The 21,354-nt window shown below is 44.8% G+C and overlaps 1 protein-coding gene across 1 annotated transcript in view; it reads right to left on the reverse strand.

Annotated features, from left to right (window-relative positions):
• sugt1 (SGT1 homolog, MIS12 kinetochore complex assembly cochaperone) overlaps nt 1-20,434 on the reverse strand; it is an 84,872-nt gene extending 64,438 nt beyond the window's left edge. The window contains exons 1-9 of the mRNA XM_054751221.2: nt 20,280-20,434; nt 20,134-20,182; nt 19,426-19,516; nt 19,199-19,268; nt 18,977-19,047; nt 15,646-15,699; nt 14,401-14,429; nt 14,214-14,236; nt 13,941-14,037 (exon numbers count right to left, since the gene is read on the reverse strand). Coding sequence (XP_054607196.2) covers nt 13,941-14,037; nt 14,214-14,236; nt 14,401-14,429; nt 15,646-15,699; nt 18,977-19,047; nt 19,199-19,268; nt 19,426-19,516; nt 20,134-20,182; nt 20,280-20,293 — 498 coding nt within the window. The 5' untranslated portion in view covers nt 20,294-20,434. The remainder of the gene's footprint in view (nt 1-13,940; nt 14,038-14,213; nt 14,237-14,400; nt 14,430-15,645; nt 15,700-18,976; nt 19,048-19,198; nt 19,269-19,425; nt 19,517-20,133; nt 20,183-20,279) is intronic.
• Between the last annotated feature and the right edge of the window lie 920 nt (nt 20,435-21,354).

A 21,354-nucleotide genomic window follows, 5' to 3' on the forward strand; every position in this document is an offset into this window, starting at 1 on the left:
CACACCAAGATTCCTGACAGAAGGTTTGGTGTGAGAAGCAAGCTGACCAAGAGAGTCTCTGACTTTGGGAACCAGCTTGTCTGGGGCACAGATGAGGATTTCATTCTTATTTTCATTCAGCTGAAGAAAGCTCCCAGCCATCCAGGTTTTGATAGAGTCTAAGCAGGTGTGTAAAAGCTGCAGCTTAGACATCTCATGTGGCTTAAAGGAGACGTACAGTTGGATGTCATCTGCAAAAAGATGGTAGGAGATTCCTTTGAAGGAGCTCAGGATGTGCTGAAGAGGAAGCAGATAGAGGAGGAAGAGCAGAGGCCCCAGCACAGAACCTTGTGGGACACCATGGGTAAGAGAGGTGGTGGAGGACCTAAACTTGGAGACGGCCACAGAAAAGGAGCACTCAGAAAGATAAGAGGAGAACCACTCCAGAGCAGATCCTGATAGGCCTTTCCCGTCTCTCAGCCTCTCCAGTAGCAGGTGATGGTCAACAGTGTCAAAGGCTGCAGTCAGGTCCAGCAGGACCAGAACAGAACAGTCCCCTGCATCACTGTGAGTCAGAAGGTCATTAGAGACCCTAAGAAGAGCTGTTTCAGTAGAATGAGCTCTACGGAAACCTGACTGGAAGCTATCATAGATGTTATGTTCATTAAGAGCAGCTGTGAGTTGTTTAGCCACAACCTTTTCCAAGATCTTGGTGATGAACGGAAGTTTAGAGATGGGTCTGAAGCTGCTGTGGAGAGAGGGGTCAAGACCAAGCCCCCACAATGCGGCTCTGAAATGGGTCTCAACCCGGAAGTACCAAAAATTGCAGTTCCACCCTCATCCGCTGGGGGCTGGTGTCAGAAGCGAGCAATTCCTCATTGACTCCCATGTTAAAAATACCAATTTCACAGCAGAAATAAACATGTTTACAGCCTGGTACCAACACATGTTTTTGGTTTAAATTATCTAGTTTACACTCATGACAACTCTGAGGGGGTGAATTTTTTTCTCACTCTTCTGTTTGTGTATTAAAAGCCTAAAATTCTGTGTAATTAATGAGCATCCGACCCACGTGACCACAGAGCTAGCTCCGTGGAAAGGCCTCAGTAGAGCCTCGGTCTGGCTTGGAAATTGCTCCGGGATTTTGAGTCTCTGTGTTTGTGTATTCTTCTTTGGATATTATTTGTGCAATTGTTGGACAAAATGACTTGCTGTGGCATTAATTGCACTAATAGAGCGTCCAAGGAGTCTCCACTTTATTTTTTTCAGTAAGTAAAATTATATTTATGTATTTTAGGTCGCTGCCGAGCTGAGCTTAGATTTTAACATGTACTGTTTAACCATGAAATTTAAATGTAATAGGGTAAACCCCAGTGTATTTAACATAATGCTGCATTTTACAAAATGGGTTGAAGCTTAGCTCCCACCTCCGCATTAGCTTTGGGTTAGCTTCAGGTTAGCTTGTAGCTAGTTCGACCGGGTGTCGTCAGTTGATCCCAGCCTTGCAGCCCCACCCACAGCTCCACCTCTCTTCCCTTTTATGGAATTGTCTGGGCTTGACGGAACCTGTGACACGGTCAAAATGGCGGTGGTGGCCCCCTCCCATTTTAGTACAAAAACGTATTATTGGAGCCTATGGAAACCCATTGTCCATATATGTATGTCAATGGTCAAGACTCAAGTTTTTTAAGAAGCAGGTTGATTACAGCATTTTTAAAGTAAGCAGGGACCTGACCAGAGACCAGAGAGGCATTAATTCTAGAGAGCACGCTGGGACCGATGGACTGAAAAGCACTTTTAAACAAAGATGTAAGATGTAAGCTATGGAGGGGGCATGCAGAGGTCTTCAAAGAGTTAACTAGTTTGGTTAACTCAGGTAAAGAAACAGGAGCAAAGCTATCTAGGATGACGAGCCTGGTTGGAGTCGGGAGAGGCAGTGATAAGGCTGAAGGAGAGATGCTAGATCTAACCTTATTGACTTTGTCCACAAAGAAAGACAGAAAGTTCTCACAGTCTGCAACAGAGTGGATGGAGGCTGTAGGAGAGGCAGGAGAGACGATACTGCTGATGGTGTTAAACAGCACTTTATTTTAAACAATCAACTGATTTTCATAAATATAGACAGGCCCACTATAAAATAATGAAGGTTTATGCAGCTTTTTAAAGTTTCCACTGAATATTTGTGCTGACTTTCCACAACAGAATGATAGTAAAAGTACCAGTAACATATTTAGCTCCATTTATATTTACTTTCCACTAATGACATCTCAGTGACTTTACAGCCATCCAAGTATGTGAGCATTTAAACACTAATGATCTGTTTGAGGAATTTCAGTCTGGTTTTAGAGAGTATCACAGCACTGAAACTGCATTAGTGAGAATTACAAATGATATTCTCATGGCCTCAGATAAGAATCTTGTGTCTGTTCTAGTCTTGTTAGATCTCAGTGCTGCCTTTGACACAGTAGATCACAATGTTCTTGTAGAAAGGCTTGAACATGTTGTAGGGATCAAAGGAACAGCGCTAGGCTGGTCTAAATCCTACCTGTCTGATAGATTTCATTTTGTAAATGTATATGACAAATCGTCTTCATACTCCAGGGTTACTTGTGGAGTACCACAGGGTTCAGTGCTTGGATCAATTCTTTTTACTATATATATGCTCCCAATTGGTAAAATCATTAGACAGCATGGGATAAACTTCCACTGTTATGCTGACGATACTCAGCTATATTTATCCATTAACCCTGATGAACCTAATCGGTTGGGTACATTACAGGCTTGTCTTGAGGACAAAAAACAATTGGATGACTCTAAACATTTTGCTTTTAAATGAAGACAAGACGGAAGTTCTCATCTTTGGACAAGAAATCCAGAAAAGGAAATTGCTTAGTCAATCACCTGACCTGAATGGCATTACATTAATCTCCGAGAACAAAGTAAGGAACCTTGGTGTTATCTTTGATCAGGACATGTCATTCAAATCCCAAGTTAAACAGGTTTGTAGGATTTCCTTTTTCTACCTTTGTAATATTGCTAAGATTAGAAGCATCCTTTCCAGGAGTGATGCTGAAAAACTAGTTGATGCATTTATTACATCAAGACTGGATTACTGTAATTCATTACTCTCAGGAAGTCCACAGAATGTAGTTAAAAGTCTTCAGCTTGTCCAAAATGCTGCAGCTAGAGTTCTGATGAGAATTAAAAAGAGAGATCATATCTCTCCTGTCTTAGCTTCCCTACATTGGCTACCTGTTAAATTCAGAATAGATTTTAAGATCCTTCTCACATATAAAGCTCTTAATAATCAAGCTCCATCATACATCAGTGATCTGATTGTTCCATACGTTCCTAACCGAGCACTTTGCTCTCAGACTGCAGGTCTACTGGTGGTTCCCAGAATATCTAAAATTAGGATGGGAGGCAGATCTTTTAGTTATCAGGCTCCTCTCCTGTGGAACCAGCTCCCAGCCTTAGTCCGTGAGGCAGACACCTTGTCTACTTTTAAGACTAGGCTTAAAACATTTTTATTTGATAGGGCCTATGGTTAAAATCTGATGTTAGCTTAGATCTGGACAAGTGGGGGAGTAGAGGGAGGTGGAGTGTACAGTAGGGTTGTCACGGTATGAAAATTTAACCTCACGGTTATTGTGACCAAAATTATCACGGTTTTCGGTATTATCGCGGTATTTTTTAAACGGTGTTGCATATGTTCAGAAAGCATTGATAGTCCTGTTCTACACAAACTGAAATAGTTCTGAAAAGGTTTAACAGTGTTTATTAAACCTAAAATAACACAAAGCCTTAGCAAAAGTGCAACTTTTCACAAGTAAAGGAACAAATAGCTTATTTTTCTGGAACTTGTTACAGTAGTCAGTGCAGGTTTAAATTATACAAATCCAAACATTCAAAACATAAACAATATGTAAACAAATCAAAGAAACACCACTTGTTTTCTCATATACTTGTTTTCTTCATTATCAAAATGAAAATCTAAAACTCCAGTCCACACTTGACTTGAGCACTGTACAAGTCAACCTTAAAAAATATGTATTTAAAATAAATAGCCACTTTAAACAAATTACTAAAATAACTACTACACTATGTAATCAAATCCAAACGTTCAAGTATAAATGGCATTGAATAAGTAAACAAATCCATGACAAGGAACTAATTGTATATTTCTCTTCATCAACAAATAAGATGCTTCATCCAGCAACAGGGTGTCCGTGACAAGGTTTAAATGCTGGCAGAGGACGCTGCGGCTGCAGTATATAGTGACTCGTTGCATTCTCCCTCAACCAAAAGTCCTCGCGTCATGCATTTAAGCTAAAATGCTAATGTTATCTTACCTTGCACTGGCTGTGGAGACGTGGGTGATGGTCACGCAGATGTGCCATGAGATTTGAAGTGTTGCTGCCTTCTGCAGACACTTGTTTCCTGCACGTTCTGCAAACGGGATAGCCGTCTTCTATTAACTGTCCCTCAGCATTTTTCAGAAATCCAAAATATGCCCATACTTCCGATTTAGTCTTCTTTGAGGGCTGATGGATGTCCTGGGCGCTGCCGTCGCCTCCTTCGGCCATTATTTCAGCTTCAAAGTTTTGGTGCCGTTGCAAATTAAAAAGTGCGTGTGCGCGCAGCGGGAACTTCAGCTGAAGCGACGGTGGCTGGTAAGGGTCATCGCGCCGAAACCGCGGCCACGGTAAACCCACCGAGATAATATAGTTTTTTAAAAACTGGACGGTTATTTTTATTGTCAACTTTTTTACCGGGGTTTACCGCTATACCGGTTACCGTGACAACCCTAGTGTACAGTCGGTAAAGACGGCTCTCCCTTGCCCTGCCTCCAACATGCCTCCATCTAAAAAGGCTAGGTTATCCAGAGTTATCTCTGTAGTTATGCTGCTATAGGCTTAGACTGCTGGAGGATACACTGACCACTTTTCACTCTACTACTTTCTTCTACAATCTGCTCTTTAACTGTATTCTTTTCTGCAATTTCAGCTGTTAACTTTATTTTTTCTCTAAGTGTTTTTCTCCCCAGAAGAAGCTACAATGATGCTCTGCTGAGCTGTGGTGGTTAATGGAGGGAGCCATCGTCTAGCACACTGCTGCTAACCACTTAAAACATTCTCCCTCTCCTGATAATAAAAGTTTGCTTTCCTTGACGTTGGATGTGCTACTGCTAGTTTACCCGTTTAATTTTAGATTCACTAGGATAAATACAATAAAGTTTACCTCTCGTTTATCTGTGTGAACCGTCACCTTATCGTGGTGGAGGAGTTTGAGTGCCCTAATGATCCTAGGAGCTATGTTGTCTGGGGGCACTTAGTGCCCCTGGTAGGGTCTCCCATGACAAATTGGTCTTAGGTGAAGGGTGAGACAAAGAACGGTTCGAAGGATCTTTCATGGCGGTTAAAACGAAGAGTCGGAGTACCCGGCCCGGAGGGTTACCGGGGTCCCACCCTGGAGCCAGGCCTGGGGTTGGGGCCCGTGAGCGAGCGCCTGGTGGCCGGGCTTTCGCCCATGGGGCCCGGCCGGGCCCAGCCCGAACCGGATACATGGGCTCGTCCAACTGTGGACCCACCACCCGCAGGAGGAACATGAAGGGTCCGGTGCAATGTGAATCGGGTGGCAGACCAAGGCGGGAGCCTTGGCGGTCCAATCCCCGGACAAGAAAACTAGTTTTTGGGACATGGAACGTCACCTCGCTGGCGGGGAAGGAGCCGGAGCTTGTGGCAGAGGTTGAGCGGTACCGGCTAGATATAGTCGGACTCACCTCGACACATAGCATTGGCTCTGGAACCCGAGACCTGGAGAGGGGTTGGACACTCTACTTTGCTGGAGTTGCTCCGGGTGAGAGGCGGAGGGCTGGGGTTGGCTTTTTGTTAGCCCCGAGACTCTCTGCCTGTGTGTTGGGGTTTACCCCGGGGGACAAGAGGGTAGCTTCCTTGCGCCTTCGGGTCGGGGAACGGGTCCTGACTGTTGTTTGTGCTTATGGGCCAAATATCAGTTCAGAGTACCCACCCTTTTTGGAGTCCCTGGGACGAGTGCTAGATAGTGCTCCATCAGGGGACTCCATTGTCCTGCTGGGGGACTTCAATGCTCACGTGGGCAATGACAGCTTGACCTGGAGGGGTGTGATTGGGAGGAACGGCCCACCTGATCAGAACTCGAGCGGTGTTTTGTTATTGGACTTCTGTGCAAGCCGCAGTTTGGCCATAACGAACACCATGTTCGAACATAAGGATGCCCACCGGTACACTTGGTACCAGGGCAGCCTAGGTCACAGGTCGATGATAGATTTTGTAGTCGTATCATCTGACCTGCGGCCGTATGTTTTGGACACCCGAGTGAAGAGAGGGGCGGAGCTGTCAACTGATCACCACCTGGTGGTGAGTTGGATCAGATGGCAAGGGAACATGCCGCGTAGACCTGGCAGACCCAAACGCATAGTGAGGGTCTGCTGGGAACGCCTGGCAGAAGAACCTGTCAAGACGGTCTTCAACTCCCACCTCCGGCAGAGCTTTGACCACGTCCCGAGAGCAGTGGGGGACATTGAGTCCGAGTGGGCCTTGTTCCACTCTGCGATTGTCGAGGCGGCTGTTGCTAGCTGTGGTCGTAAGGTGGCCGGTGCCAGTCGTGGTGGCAACCCCCGTACCCGCTGGTGGACACCAGAGGTTCGGGGAGCCGTCAGGCTGAAGAAGGAGGCCTACAGGGCGTGGCTGGTCTGTGGGTCTCCGGAGGCAGCAGACAGGTACCGGATAGCCAAGCGGGGTGCAGCAGTGGCAGTTGCCGAGGCAAAATCTCGGGCGTGGGAGGAGTTTGGTGAGGCCATGGAGAAAGACTATCGATCGGCTCCAAAGAGGTTCTGGCAAACTGTCCGGCGCCTCAGGAGAGGAAGGCAGCAACTCGCTCACACTGTTTACAGTGGGGATGGGGAGCTGCTTACGTCAACTGAGGCTATAGTCGGACGGTGGAAGGAATACTTTGAGGAGCTCCTCAATCCCACCAATGCGCATTCCGAGGAGGAACCAGAGCTGGGAGGCCTGGGGATGGACTGTCCGATCTCGGGGGCAGAAGTTGCTGAGGTAGTCAAACAACTACACAGCGGCGGAGCCCCGGGGGCGGATGAGGTTCGTCCTGGGTATCTCAAGGCTATGGATGTTGTAGGGCTGTCATGGTTGACACGTCTCTACAACATTGCGTGGTCATCGGGGGCAGTTCCTAGGGAGTGGCAGACCGGGGTGGTGGTCCCCATCTTTAAGAAGGGTGACCTGAGGGTGTGTTCCAACTATAGGGGGATCACACTCCTCAGCCTCCCTGGAAAGGTCTACTCCAAGGTACTGGAGAGGAGGGTCCGATCGATAGTTGAATCTCAGATAGAGGAGGAGCAATGTGGTTTTCGTCCTGGCCGTGGAACTGTGGACCAGCTCTATACCCTTGCAAGGGTGATGGAGGGGGCATGGGAGTTTGCCCAACCAATCCACATGTGCTTTGTGGATTTGGAGAAGGCTTATGACCGTGTCCCCAGGGGCATCCTGTGGGGGACGCTCCAGGAGTATGGGGTGGGTGGCTTTCTGTTAAGGGCCATTCAGTCCCTTTACCAGAGGAGCGTGAGTTTGGTCCGCATAGCCGGTAGTAAGTCGGACCTGTTCCCAGTGAGGGTTGGACTCCGCCAGGGCTGCCCTTTGTCACCGGTTCTGTTCATCACTTTTATGGACAGAATTTCTAGACGCAGCCGTGGTGTGGAGTGTGTCGAGTTTGGTGGCAGGAGAATCTCGTCTCTGCTTTTTGCGGATGATGTGGTCCTCCTAGCTTCATCCAGCTCTGACCTTCAGCTCTTGCTGGGTAGGTTCGCGGCCGAATGTGAAGCGGCTGGGATGAGGATCAGCACCTCCAAATCTGAGACCATGGTTCTCGACCGGAAAAGGGTGGCTTGCCACCTCCGGGTCGGGGGAGAGGTCCTACCTCAAGTGGAGGAGTTTAAGTATCTCGGGGTCTTGTTCACGAGTGAGGGTAGGAGGGATCGGGAGATCGACAGGCGGATTGGTTCGGCATCTGCAGTGATGCGGACGCTGAGCCGATCTGTCGTGGGGAAGAGGGAGCTGAGCCAGAAAGCCAGGCTCTCGATTTACCGGTCGATCTACGTCCCAATCCTCACCTATGGTCATGAGCTTTGGGTAATGACCGAAAGAACGAGATCGCGGATACAAGCGGCCGAAATGAGTTTCCTCCGTAGGGTGGCCGGGCTCAGCCTTAGAGATAGGGTGAGGAGCTCGGACATTCGGGAGGGACTCGGAGTAGAACCGCTGCTCCTCCGGATCGAAAGGAGCCAGTTGAGGTGGTTTGGGCATCTGGTCAGGATGCCTCCTGGACGCCTCACCGGGGAGGTGTTTCGGGCATGTCCTGCCGGCAGAAGGCCCCCGGGTCGACCCAGGACACGTTGGAGAGGTTACATCTCCAATCTGGTCCGGGAACGCCTTGGGGTCCTGCCGGAGGAGCTGGTGGACAAGGCCGGGGAGAGGACGGCCTGGAGCTCCCTAGTTGGGATGCTGCCCCCGCGACCCGGACCCGGATAAGCGGAGGAAGACGAGACGAGACGAGACGAGACTTTTTTACCGGGGTTTACCGCTATACCGGTTACCGTGACAACCCTAGTGTACAGTCGGTAAAGACGGCTCTCCCTTGCCCTGCCTCCAACATGCCTCCATCTAAAAAGGCTAGGTTATCCAGAGTTATCTCTGTAGTTATGCTGCTATAGGCTTAGACTGCTGGAGGATACACTGACCACTTTTCACTCTACTACTTTCTTCTACAATCTGCTCTTTAACTGTATTCTTTTCTGCAATTTCAGCTGTTAACTTTATTTTTTCTCTAAGTGTTTTTCTCCCCAGAAGAAGCTACAATGATGCTCTGCTGAGCTGTGGTGGTTAATGGAGGGAGCCATCGTCTAGCACACTGCTGCTAACCACTTAAAACATTCTCCCTCTCCTGATAATAAAAGTTTGCTTTCCTTGACGTTGGATGTGCTACTGCTAGTTTACCCGTTTAATTTTAGATTCACTAGGATAAATACAATAAAGTTTACCTCTCGTTTATCTGTGTGTGTGTGTGTGTGTGTGTGTGTGTGTGCGTGCGTGCGTGCATGCGTGCGTGCGTGTGTGCGTGCTCTGTCTTCTTGATCCCCAGTGAGTCGTGGAGGATGGCTGCTTATACTGAGCCAGGATCCTCTGGAGGGTTCTTCCTGTTAAAAGGGAGTTTTCCTCTCCACTGTCGCTATATGCTTGCTTAGTATGAGGATTGCTGTAAAGCCACTGACACTAGTCAGTGACTTGATGCAATTTGCTGGGTTCCTTATATAGGAAACATTTTTTCTGATTGGCTTAATGAACTGACCTGAATTGGAATGTTTATTATGTGAAGTGCCTTAAGATGACTCTTGTCGTGATTTGGCGCTATATAAATAAAATTGAATTGAAAATATATCCGTACTGTTTACCAAATTTTTCTTCTTCTTAATTTCAAATCTCTTATATATGTAGGGAAGACGTGCCTAAAAGGGTTTAGCTTGTATGTATCTGAAACAACAACCGCAGCAGCTTGTCTGTCAGAATCTTCTTTGGGTTTTAGAATGAACCTGTAATTCCTGGGAAACTTGTTTTTGACCAACACTTGAACTCACTTCTATGTAACCTTCCTTCTAACATGATTGAGACGTTGCTGTGATAATTTCACTGTAAAATTCTTACTCACTGCACCTTTAAGGTTAGTGTTACTGAATGCCTGTTTTTAAATAATATGTAAACAATGGAGGAGAGAATGACGATCCGATGACTTATCTTCGCCTTGTCCCGCCACGCTGTGACCAGAGGGGCGGGGTCACAGAGCTTATAATAGCCTGTCACTCAGTGGCAGCAGGTCCTCCAAGTGTCCTGTCACTTTAGAGGGACGCTGCTTTAACTTTGGCTCAAACCCTTAAGTTGGTTTCTCACTGAGCTACAACTGTAGTGCATACAGCATTTGAGAGTCTGTAAAATGTCTCAAAATGTTTGCAACATTTTTCCATGTATTTGACAATTATGTATTTAGGGTTAAGCAGTTGTAAGATCTACCAGGGTATCTAAAGAAATGGGTTGCATTTCCTTGTCTGTAAAAAACCTGTGTGTGCTGAAGTTGTCAGTTTTAATGGTTGAGTGTGAAATCTGAGTGAACCAGTGTTCATTTTGACAATAAATGTTAATTTAGATTTAGTCTTAGTCCTCTGACTGAATGCTATATTGTTTTTGTCTGCGAAAATTCCTTCGTCACATGAAGAAAATTAAAATAAAAGACAAAATTATTTGGTCAACAAAATTAACACTAGAGTGTACTTTCTTTGTTTTTCCGCTGCATGGATTTTTTTAGTGACATCTCCTGCTGGGGTGGAGATCAGCAACTAAAATTAGTGCATTTTAAGGTAAAGATAGTCTGAGATGTTGACATTACAACTTATTTTGTAAAGGTCTCTTAAAATGTCTTAAAAATGTCAGAAGGAATTCTATTAAATTAAGGTGGTAAGTTGAGATCTTTCGAAGTGTTTTTTGTTGAAAGGATAAAGGCAATTGTTATCTCACTGGTTGTAGATAGCTCTGTCAGTAGTATCAGAAATAAACAATGTAATTCAGACAAGGCAGACTGGCTGATAATTGATCGCAGTAGATGACAGTTCCACAGTGAATTACTGGCATTTAAATGTAAAAAAAACCTCTAAAATCAAAAATGTCAAAGCAGTTTATGCTAGCAGTGTTTTCTAGAACCCCTCCATGGATCTGGGGTCCCGCAGAAGCTGGTAGCTGTGAAAAAAACAGCAGGTCCTGAATTAGCAAAAAGATGGCGAGTGCACCAAAGGTAGCTAACAAAATTAAAGATGGAGAATATGAAACTAAATAAAAGAAAATTAGATCTATGGAAAAAACAAAGGTGTTCCATGGTCAGTCAGACTAATTGAACGGGTGTGCATGAAGATAAGAGGGAGACGGCTCATTAATACAGCTCTACCTGCACAATGGCTGTTCAGCCTCTCCCCCAGGCTGACCCTGAAGCCTGCCTGAAATCATTGGAATTATTATTATGGGACATGATTGGTTGGTTGACATTAGGTAATTAACTCATTCACTGCCAGCCATTTCCTGATCGGCGTTTCTCACCATTTTTACAGTAAGAGTCACAGAACGTTGCGCGTTAGCATGATGTCGACGCCAAAAGAACCAAAACAAAGCGGAGACTCACCTCTTACATCAGGAAGAATCCGCGTGTTTCGAGCGTCATACGTTCTTTCATAATCCGTTGTTGAATTGTGATCGGCAGATGCTTTTCCAGTCCACGCCTCACTTTTTTTTACAGGACCGGCCCAAAAAGATCTCCTAACACATGGATGTTCTGCTTCCTGATCACGTGATGTGTGACGTACGCGGATGAAGATCGGCTTCAGAGCTGAGATGTTTGTTCTCTCAGCACGGGGGCTCGTTCCGATGCCCAAACAGTAAAAAAATGCAAATGACGACTATTGGCAGTGAACGGTTGGATCTAAAACGACGACTTTAGTCGTCAATGGCAGTGAATGAGTTAAAAACAAAGAGGAAGTCGAAACTCAAAGATAGTTAGCTGGATTAGTACAGGGGTGGAGACGACCAAACACTGGAAGAATGAGCAGATCTCAGCTGACTGGACTGGTAGAGGAAACACAACACTTGCTTCCTGCCTGTGCCACAAGCACAGCTTCTTTAAAGTAAAGTTTGGGTTTCCTACAGGCAGGAAAAGGGAGCCATGGCTGTGCTTCTTAAAAAATAACCTTTAGATGACAAACAACCCTTTAAAATAAACATAAATGTTTGAAACAATCTGTTCAAGAGATCAGCTCATTTATTTAACTGCAGTAATAGGACCTAATCACACGCTTCGTTTTTCGTGAAGTAGTGATGCACCGATATGACATTTTTGGGCCGATACCGATACTAAAGCCCCATTCCCACCTGTACCGGGTCGGCCCGGGCCGGGTAGCATAGGTTGTTTACATATCTGGGTGGCCTGGAATTTTCCCGGGCCAACCAAGGCTCATTCTCGGCCCTCTTCCCGAGGGGTACTGCTTCAGGCCGACCAGGGCCAACACGCCCACTGCTGACAGCAAATTCACACCTTCCATTAGAGCAAGCCTCTGATTGGTGGGTAGAATCAGCCCACATGGGCTTAAGGCAAGGATGTGTGGAATCAACCGGGCCAGGCTGGGGCCGACTGGGGCTACCCGGCCCGGGCCGACCCGGTACAGGTGGGAATGGGGCTTAAGATCTATGTTATGGCCGATAACCGATATTTGCCGATACCGATATAATAATAATAATAATGCATTGAACTTATATAGCGCTTTTCTAGACACCCAAAGACGCTTTCACACACTCACATTCACACACTGCTAGTGATGGTAAGCTACTTGTAGCCACAGCCGCCCTGGGGAGGTCTGACAGAGGCGAGGCTGCCATTTGGCGCCGTCGGCCCCTCTGACCACCACTAACACAGGCAAGTTGGGTGAAGTGTCTTGCCCAGGGACACAACAGCAGGATACCCCTGGCGGGAGCTGGAATCGAACCCATGACCCTCCGATCATGAGGCAACCCGCTCTACCACCTGAGCTAATGGTGCCCCAATATACTGACATTAATGCTTCTAAAATCTGCAGATTTTGTATAGAATGAAAATTATTAAAGCTGAATTTACGTTATTATGTACACACAGACACACACACACACACACACACATTTACGGTTTTGAGATGATTTCAATCACGGTTCACATGACTAAACAATTACACATCTCCCCCCTCACCCACTGACAAAGGCAATCAAATAGAGACGAGGTGGAAAAAATGTCTGCTGTTAACATCGTCCCGGTTTTATTTATCAAACTGATACAGATGTGTTAAAAAAAATGACTAACATTGGCCGATACCGATGTTGATGCCGATATATTGTCCATCCCTACTGAGAAGTTTTTAAAAGATGAAAAGCTGGTCACCAACTGGCACAGCCCAGTTTGCTACTGGTTTTATAGAAATGATTTTCTTTGATTTAACAATGCATCACTTCCTCTAATACTCTCTTATAAAACTATAATTTTTCCTTTTAGAGGAATCAGTTTTGAAAACAAAAGAACTTAAGTTCTCATGGAGGATAAAAGCTTAGAAAGTTAACTAAAGTTGCTTTGGGGCATTTCCATTAAACTATCCAAGCCTGATTATTCATTTCCAGCTGAAGTTCTGTAGGTACACAGCTGCAGCAACCCAGTCACTGAGCAAAATAAGTGGAACCGCCGCCTTTCATCTCTAACTTCTTTTGTATATACTGACCTAGTAAAGAAACATATGAACTTATCTGTGCTCTGCACCAGTCGGAGCTTAACGAGTGACTGTTATTTGGAGCAAGTGAACTATTTCTTTTGAAATGGGGTAAACTCAGTTTGTTATTCTATTAGGAAAGACAAAGTCATTCCCCTGGGTGCCCCACAGTTACCCCTCAGAGAAAGGGGGGAGAGACAAGTGGCACGACAGAGAGGAAGACAGAAAAAGGAATGAAGAAAGGAGCAACATCCCTGAAGGGCTCTGCGGCTGATCCGAGATCAGTTATGCCTTCCATCTACACACAATTAGGAGGTTGGAGAAACTGGGAAGGGTAAATTGTTCTTAGATCTGTACTTTGGGGGCAATGTTAACAAGGCACCACTGGAGGCATGTTTGGGTCTGTGGGGAGAGTGTGTGTGTGTGTGTGTGTGTGTGTGTGTGTGCATGTGAGTATACATGTGTAAGAAGCCCTTCTAATGGGCCCCCCTGAGGAAACACCCCAGAGCTAGCCCATCTTTGTTCCACGCACGCTGTGGTGAGACACAGGCTGTCTCCACCTCTGCTGCATTCCAGGGTGGCTTCATACCTCTTTTTCTGCAAAGTTGACACGCACTCCCTCCTTGGGAACGTTTTTTGCCATAACCGTGACGATGACTTGAGACTCTGTTTGATACCAGTCATGCCTGAAAGAAAGAGATTTAAAAGCCTCAATACCACATAAAACAGATCATTTTATTCAGATTTATCTGTAATATTAATCTGGTTTGCATCCGCGAAAATAAACATTTTCAAAACTGGATATTTACGATGCATCATCAACCTCTTTTAGAGGAGACCCGTTGGGTTTTTGTGGACTTACTTAACAGGTGGAGCGGCTGGCGTCTGCAGGGTCATTGAGCCACAGGGAGGGGATGACAGAGGCAAAATCATGTGAAACAAAACAAATGAAGGAACCATTAAAAAGCAGCTTGATAAGGCTTCGTGTGCAGATCTAATCTGATACTGAGAGCAACAATGCCCCCAAGTGGCCTCACAAAGAAACCCACCATGTCGGCGCTGCTGGTTTGTGTCTGCTCTGTGGGACAGAGAGAGGAACAGAGGAGAAAAATATCAGGTGCGGTAAAGTTAAATCCATTTAACCCGCCTGATAAAACTCAATCATCAGAATAGATTCACTGCAAAGAGCCAAGCCTTCGCCACCAGTTTGTTTACTGGTCCATCCACGCCCACTAAAAGCCCAGTGAGCCCAAGCAAGCCTGAGCGCCGTTTACCAGCGTGCTTTCATCCATTATTCACGGCCTTCATTTGATCGAGCGGGCTCAGAGAGAGATGAAGTGATAGGAGGCGTGTTAATGTTGTCTTAATGAGGTCGCGTTTGAAATGGGGGGCTGGGGGTACGAGGAGGAAGTTGTTGGTCTCCGTGTGAAGTCAGACGCATGAGCTGCCACGTGATGGAATAACCAGGTGGCATATGTGTTGCTTGGTGGTAAACACGCTGTCGCCTGAAGTAGACACTGCTCGTGGCATGTGCATGAGCAAGTAGGGGTGTGTGTGTGTGTGCGTGCGTGCGTGCGTGGGTGTGTGTGTGTGTGTGTGTGTGTGTGTGTGTGTGTGTGTGTGTGTGTGTGTGTGTGTGTGTGTGTGTGTGTGTGTGTGTGTGTGTGTGTGTGTGTGTGTGTGTGTGTGTGTGTGTGTGTGTGTGTGTGTGTGTGTGTGTGTGTGTGTAGTGAGAGAACAGGCTTTTAGGGGGGTTTGTCTCATTGGGGTTTTCAAACATCAGCAGCGTTAACGCTGATGAATCACACTGCTCTCGGGAGTGTGTGTGCACGCGGGTGCGAAGCGTGTTTGTCAAACCTCATGTTCCTGTTTACTCGCTGATAATCCAGAGGACCGAAGCAGCACCGGCAAACACAAACACATGCCACCAAGACATGGCATGCATCTTTTATTGGACTAAGCAGCTCTGAATATCCACGGATGTGTGTGTGCGTGCTCTTGGTTTTGATCAGACTGGCTGATCTGCTCCCTGACTGTGCCATTTAACTTCAACTTGAATAATTAAAGAAAACATACAACTAAGTTAGTGGAAGTAGTTCTCAACTTTGTTCGACCTAAAACTGCCAAACACATTCTTGTTTACGAACAACTGATGAATCAGAAAGTTTTCCATCTTGTTTTATTCACCCGAACACCAAAGATGTGTGTATCATCGGAGATAAAACCTAACAGATTCAAATCGCATGTGGGCCAACTCGAAGACTAATGCAGAAAGAAAGAAGTGAGCTACTTACTCCCCATCATCTCCTCACACCGCTTGATCCAGACTTCAAATGATTTGTCAGAAACTGCAAAAAGAATAAATATGCTGCTTAGGTGGCTTTCCTGTTTTAGTTAGGGAAGTTAAAATTTATCTACAACACACAACTGGATCAGTAATGTGTCGCTATCAGAGATGTTCCCTAGATTACAGTTATGGCTTTAAAGTCTGTAAGAGGTAATCCCCTCTGATCACCACCAGCAGGCAATGAGAGTGAAGTGTATTGCTCAAGGACACAAAAGCAGAATTCCCTGCAGAGAGCTGGGATTGATCCTGCAACCTTTCCATCACTGGACAATAGAGGTGCTGAAAAAAACCGATTCAAGTCCGAATCGGGATTCTTATTTATAAAGGTTCCGATTCGATTCCAAGAACTCAAATATTTGGCATGTTACAGGTCTGAGAAGCACTTTTTTGATGTTTGTTAGGAGAGTCAGTACTCCGTTTACGTTTGTGGTCCCATAAATTGAGATGATTTGTTTGAATCTGCTGATAAGAGGGCACTTGAATGTCATTTTTTCCATACTCAGAAATTTGAGATTTTCTCATATTTATTTTCTAAGTTGATAAATGAGTACTCAGGATTACTCATGTAACTTGTTTCTACACATACTTGAAAAGTATTTGACCGTATTACTTTCAAAGCTACTGTTAGGTAACTACAGATTTGTTATATTTTACAAGGGAAGCAAAAATAAATGTTGCCTTTTGGTCAAAAGATTGTTTCTGTTTACAGTTTTAGAATCACTTTAGTTTACATCGTAAATTTGCATTTTTGGAGCATGACCAGTTTAAAGTCAACTAAAAATGCCCCATAGCTTTAACTAACTTGTACAACAAAGTAGTTCATCCTGGAGCTGACACTCTTTGTTAATACTGATTGTGAATCGATTTAAATTGAGAATCGAGAATCGAATCGGCACCCCAAGAATCGGAATTGAATCAAACTGTGAGTTACTCCAAGATTCACATCCCTACTGGACAACCTCCTGAGCTTCTGCTGCTCTACATGTATTGGGTTTCTGGACTCGGGTCACAGTTTAGCCTCAGAACACATCCATGAATAAGAAATGGTACCTACGCACCATCCCTGAGGAACTCCTCCAACCATCCAACAACAGTTTGGTGATGAACAGTAACTTTTCCAACATAATGGAGTACCATGTCTAATGGTGGGAGTCAGAATTTGGTGGCTCAAGGTACAAAACCTGTACATTTTGTAAGATTGGTGCAAATTGTAATGAAACATGACAGTTCAGATTTTTTTAAATGTAACAAATTATAGGTACACATCATGTGCATTGTTGTTGACTGTTTGAGTTGTCCCTGTGGCACTAAAGCAAAAACATATTAAGAAATTGTTCAAACTGACAAAATTGTTAGTGTTCTTGTTTTTTGTGGCGATAAAAAAAAAAGAAAATAATTAAGTGAATTGGTTTTCTTGCATTTGTCAAAAAACTTCAACCAATAACACGGCTCAGTCTGAAAGCAACGATTGGATGATCCGGTTGTCTGTCTCACTGAACCATCGCACTTCCCTGGGTCCTCACACATTACACACTCACATATTTAGCAACAGAACACCGCTGGTGTGAGAGCTTCTCTGCTCATTAACATCAGAGAAGGAGAACCAGCCGGCTGCTACCACTTCTACTTTAGGACAAACTACCAGAGTCGCAAAAAGAAAAGCACCATTTGAAGTCACGGGCAACAAAAGATGTTTGGACTTAGAAAATGGAGACTGGTGTTTAGCGCTATCTTGTTTCCTCTGGCGATTTGGGTTTCCATATCAGGGGGGCAAGGCCTAGGGATGATAGCCAATGGGAGGGGTGGGAGTGCTGTGACCGTGTTTGTGTTTATAGCACGATTACAGAAATGGCTCTAAAGATAATCTTATCGGATAACCCTAAATGATGTGGTGTGTTAAGAGCGCTCTGGCATGCTCTGAACGTCGGGACCGCTCCGATCATAAATCCGGGCTTTTAAATGTGTTGTATTAAATTGGCCTGATTTTCTATGATGTAACCATCGGATGTAACGAGCATGCTGCCTGTTGAATGAGACATGTAACCAATCAGCATGTTCCTCCTCCGACATATCTGTTTACTTCAACTTCACGTTTGATCTCATGAGATTTCTCATCCGACTGGGAAAAAATTCACAGATTGTAAAAAGGACAAGAGTGAAAAGATGCTTCAGGACAGCAGGTATCTCTTTATGGTTCTTAAAGGTGTGGGTGACTTATTTCATCAGTACAATTGTAGCCGTCTCTAGTAGGAATAAATGCCTTGTAAGTCATCGTCAGTGGGAAACAACATACTGGTGCACCATTACCAGGACCCGCAGTTACCCACATCACAGCTGTGCTTCAGACAGAAGGTTTTGGAGTCTTCTTTCCTGATATTTGGACATCTATGCTCAGACAGGATAACAGAAATGCAACTCTACCACTGACTTTCAACATGGATGCTTTATCTCCAAAAATAACACAACCCTGAAAGGGTTTTGAAGTTGCTAATGCTAGTGGTTAGCTTCTGTTGGTCGGGACGTTTTCTGCTGACTCTTGGACATTAAAACAACAAACAGCCTTCCCTGTCGTGAGTCCATGGATGAGTCCATGAATGCTAATACACTGTGTGACATAGATCTGTGAGGCTTTTCAGATCCTAGTGTTTTCCCTGAGAAACTAATGCAGCAGATAGGCGTAGGAGATTATTTTTATGTTAGGCCTGCATAAAAAACTCAGAGTGACTAATTATAATCAGAAATAATCATTCAAAATGTTTTTCTTCAGTGAACCACACCATAGTACAATAGTGCAGTATTACTTCAACTTCATCCTGAAATACAGTGTGTTTAAGGAACCCAGCCATGCCATTAAGGAAACTGCTACAATTGAGCCAATGTAACTTCAAATGATAAACGACCCGCACTTGTATAGCGCCTCTCAGAGTAAGGACTCCAAAGCGCTTTACACTACAGTGCATCATTCATCCATTCACACACATACACACACTGGTGATGATGAGCTATGATGCAGCCACAGCTGCCCTGGGGCGCACTGACATAGGTGAGGCTGCCGAGGACAGGCGCCACCGGTCCCTCCGACCACCACCAGCAGGCTTAAGGGTTAAGTGTCTTGCCCAAGGAAACAACAGCAGAATTCTCTGTCCGGAGCCAGGATTGAACCTGCAACCTTCCGATTACTAAGGCCCCAACATGAAATCCCACTCAAGTACACAAGATCAGTCTGACTGGAACAGGAGCAGGAATATAAAACTACGGCCAAAGTCAGCTTCACTCACCATCCAGTTGGTGTCCCTGTGTAAAGGCTGCGTGTGCCGACTCATAGTTTTCCAGGTGGTACTCTGCTATTCTGTGGACAAGAAATAACATGGTTGAATAAGACAATCACAGAAAATTAAAGGTTGGGAGAATTGGGATCAGAGGCCTATTTATAGAATGTTTATAAGGTTTAGTTGTGAAGGTTTAGTAGCAAACACACAATACACCTTTTTAGCACATACCCTGTTCGCATGAACGCTAATGGTAGGCCAGGATTTAGCTGATGGGCTTTCTTGGAATCGTCAGCAGCACCTGAGGATGAGATTCAAGACAATCTGTTAGGCAAATGTACAAAACTACTGATGAAACTTCTGTTCTCTAGAGAACAGATCATGGATCCGCACGATTAAATCCTGGCATGTGTTCAGCAGCTCACATGTCTGATTTGGATAGTACAGTGAGAACTTACGGCTGTAGTTCTTTAAGAGTATGTGGGCATAGGCTCGCTGACAGAGCCACTCTGCTTTGTCAGACTCTTCCTTCAGAGCCTCATTAAGTTCCTGTAAGGAAGAATTAGAACTCAGCTGGCTTCTTTTGCATTTGACTTTCATTTTAGCAATTTTATTTTCATGCAGATTCCACTCTTTGTGCTGAATGTTGCAGTTTACAGGGTGACTCGGTCACAGCAGGATGTACATGTGCACATGAGTATGTGACAAATGAAGCTTTTGAGAAACTTTTCTAGCACTCATGCCAACACCACAGTTCCTCAGATGAATCGCTTTATAAAATCAGGTCTGTAGACATAGTTAAAGCCACATACTAATGTAGTTTAATTCACTTTCCACTACTGCAGAATAACTAATGTGTTACGAAACAAAAACAAAACTAGCATTTGGTTAGGTTTCGGTTTCCTTCAAGATAGAATTACGTTAGGTTTCAATAAACCTTATATTCAGAATGAAGAAAAATTCATGACTGTTGCGATGAAACATGAATGTGTTTAATTAAACCGTAACAGTGTTATTAAGTTTCAAAGTGATGCTAACAGTAAGATGAGCTCACTTACATTAATGCTAACCCGAAACACATCAAAGCATTCAGAAGCCAATATAGTAACACTGTTGTCGAATAACTGTGGAAAAGGCAACAACGACCAGTTTACACGATGTTTTACCTCCAGAGCTTTCTGTGGATCTTCGTCAATGAAGCTGTCAGAAAAGATGCTAAACCGAAAGAGAGACCAAGCGTTAGCGAGCTAAATGGCTAATAGTTAACGTAAAATAAACACAGAAAACGCGTTTTGGATTAAATGTAACTTGCCGTTCGGCTGCCATTAGTTTGCCGCAGATGTGAAGAGCTTTCTGAATTGTCAAGAAAGTTCTAGAAGATGAGTGCTGGAAACGCGATAGCGGTGCAAGTGAGGGCTGGAACGCCACAGAAGGTTCGTCAACATCCGGTTACACTCGGCTCGCGACTGCTCTTCCCCCTAGCGGCGTGGATGACTCATTACAACCTGGTGCCGCACAACTCTCCACTGAGCATTCTAAAAATCACTTTTTGTTTTTTAGTTACAATTTAAAATGACAACATGGTTGTTTTTATTTATTTGTGTAACTATTTATTGACAGGGACAATTTCCCATTAATTTACATGGAGAACAAGACTTGAGCAGAAACCACCCAATATGGGTCACTTTGGGTTGTTGGTTTGAGTTCTGGGTATGCTGATGCAATTAAATCAATCAGCAGATAATTTGGTAGCTAATCTTGGTACTTTTTTCTTGTAGTATTTCAGATACACTGCGGTATGTCTTACTATTACCAAGTGGTACCTTCATTTTTCTTCATAATTGGTCATGTCATTGGTTCAAAAAGGTGTTGGAAACATTCTTCAGAGGTTCTGGTCCATACTAACAAGACAGCATCAGCTCCATACATGATGTTTCACCGCACCCAAAGGTTCTGGACTGGACTGAGATCTGGTGACTATCATTGGAGTCCAGTGAACTCATGGTCCTGTTCTAGAAACCAGTTAGAGATCATTTGTGACATGGTGCATTATCCTGCTGGAAGTAGTATCAGAAGATGGGTCCATGTGGTCATAAAGGGATGAGATGGACATGGTCAGTAACAATATTCAGATAGGCTGTGGGGTTTAAACCAGGCTCAGGTGGTACAGAGGGGTCCACAGGAGGACAAGAGCACCCGCCACCACCAACACTATTACACCACCAGCAGCAGCAGCAGCCTGAAGCCTTAGGCAGGGTGGATCCATGCTTTCTTGTAGGGAGACACCAGATTCTGATCTGACCATCTGATGAAAGCTTTTTCCAGTTTCGTCTGGTGATCCTGTGGGAACTGTAGCCTCAGTTCCCTGTTAACTGACAGAAGAAACA

The sequence above is a fragment of the Nothobranchius furzeri genome, chromosome 11 (genome assembly GCF_043380555.1).
Source record: "Nothobranchius furzeri strain GRZ-AD chromosome 11, NfurGRZ-RIMD1, whole genome shotgun sequence".
NCBI classification, from domain to species: Eukaryota; Metazoa; Chordata; class Actinopteri; order Cyprinodontiformes; family Nothobranchiidae; genus Nothobranchius; species Nothobranchius furzeri.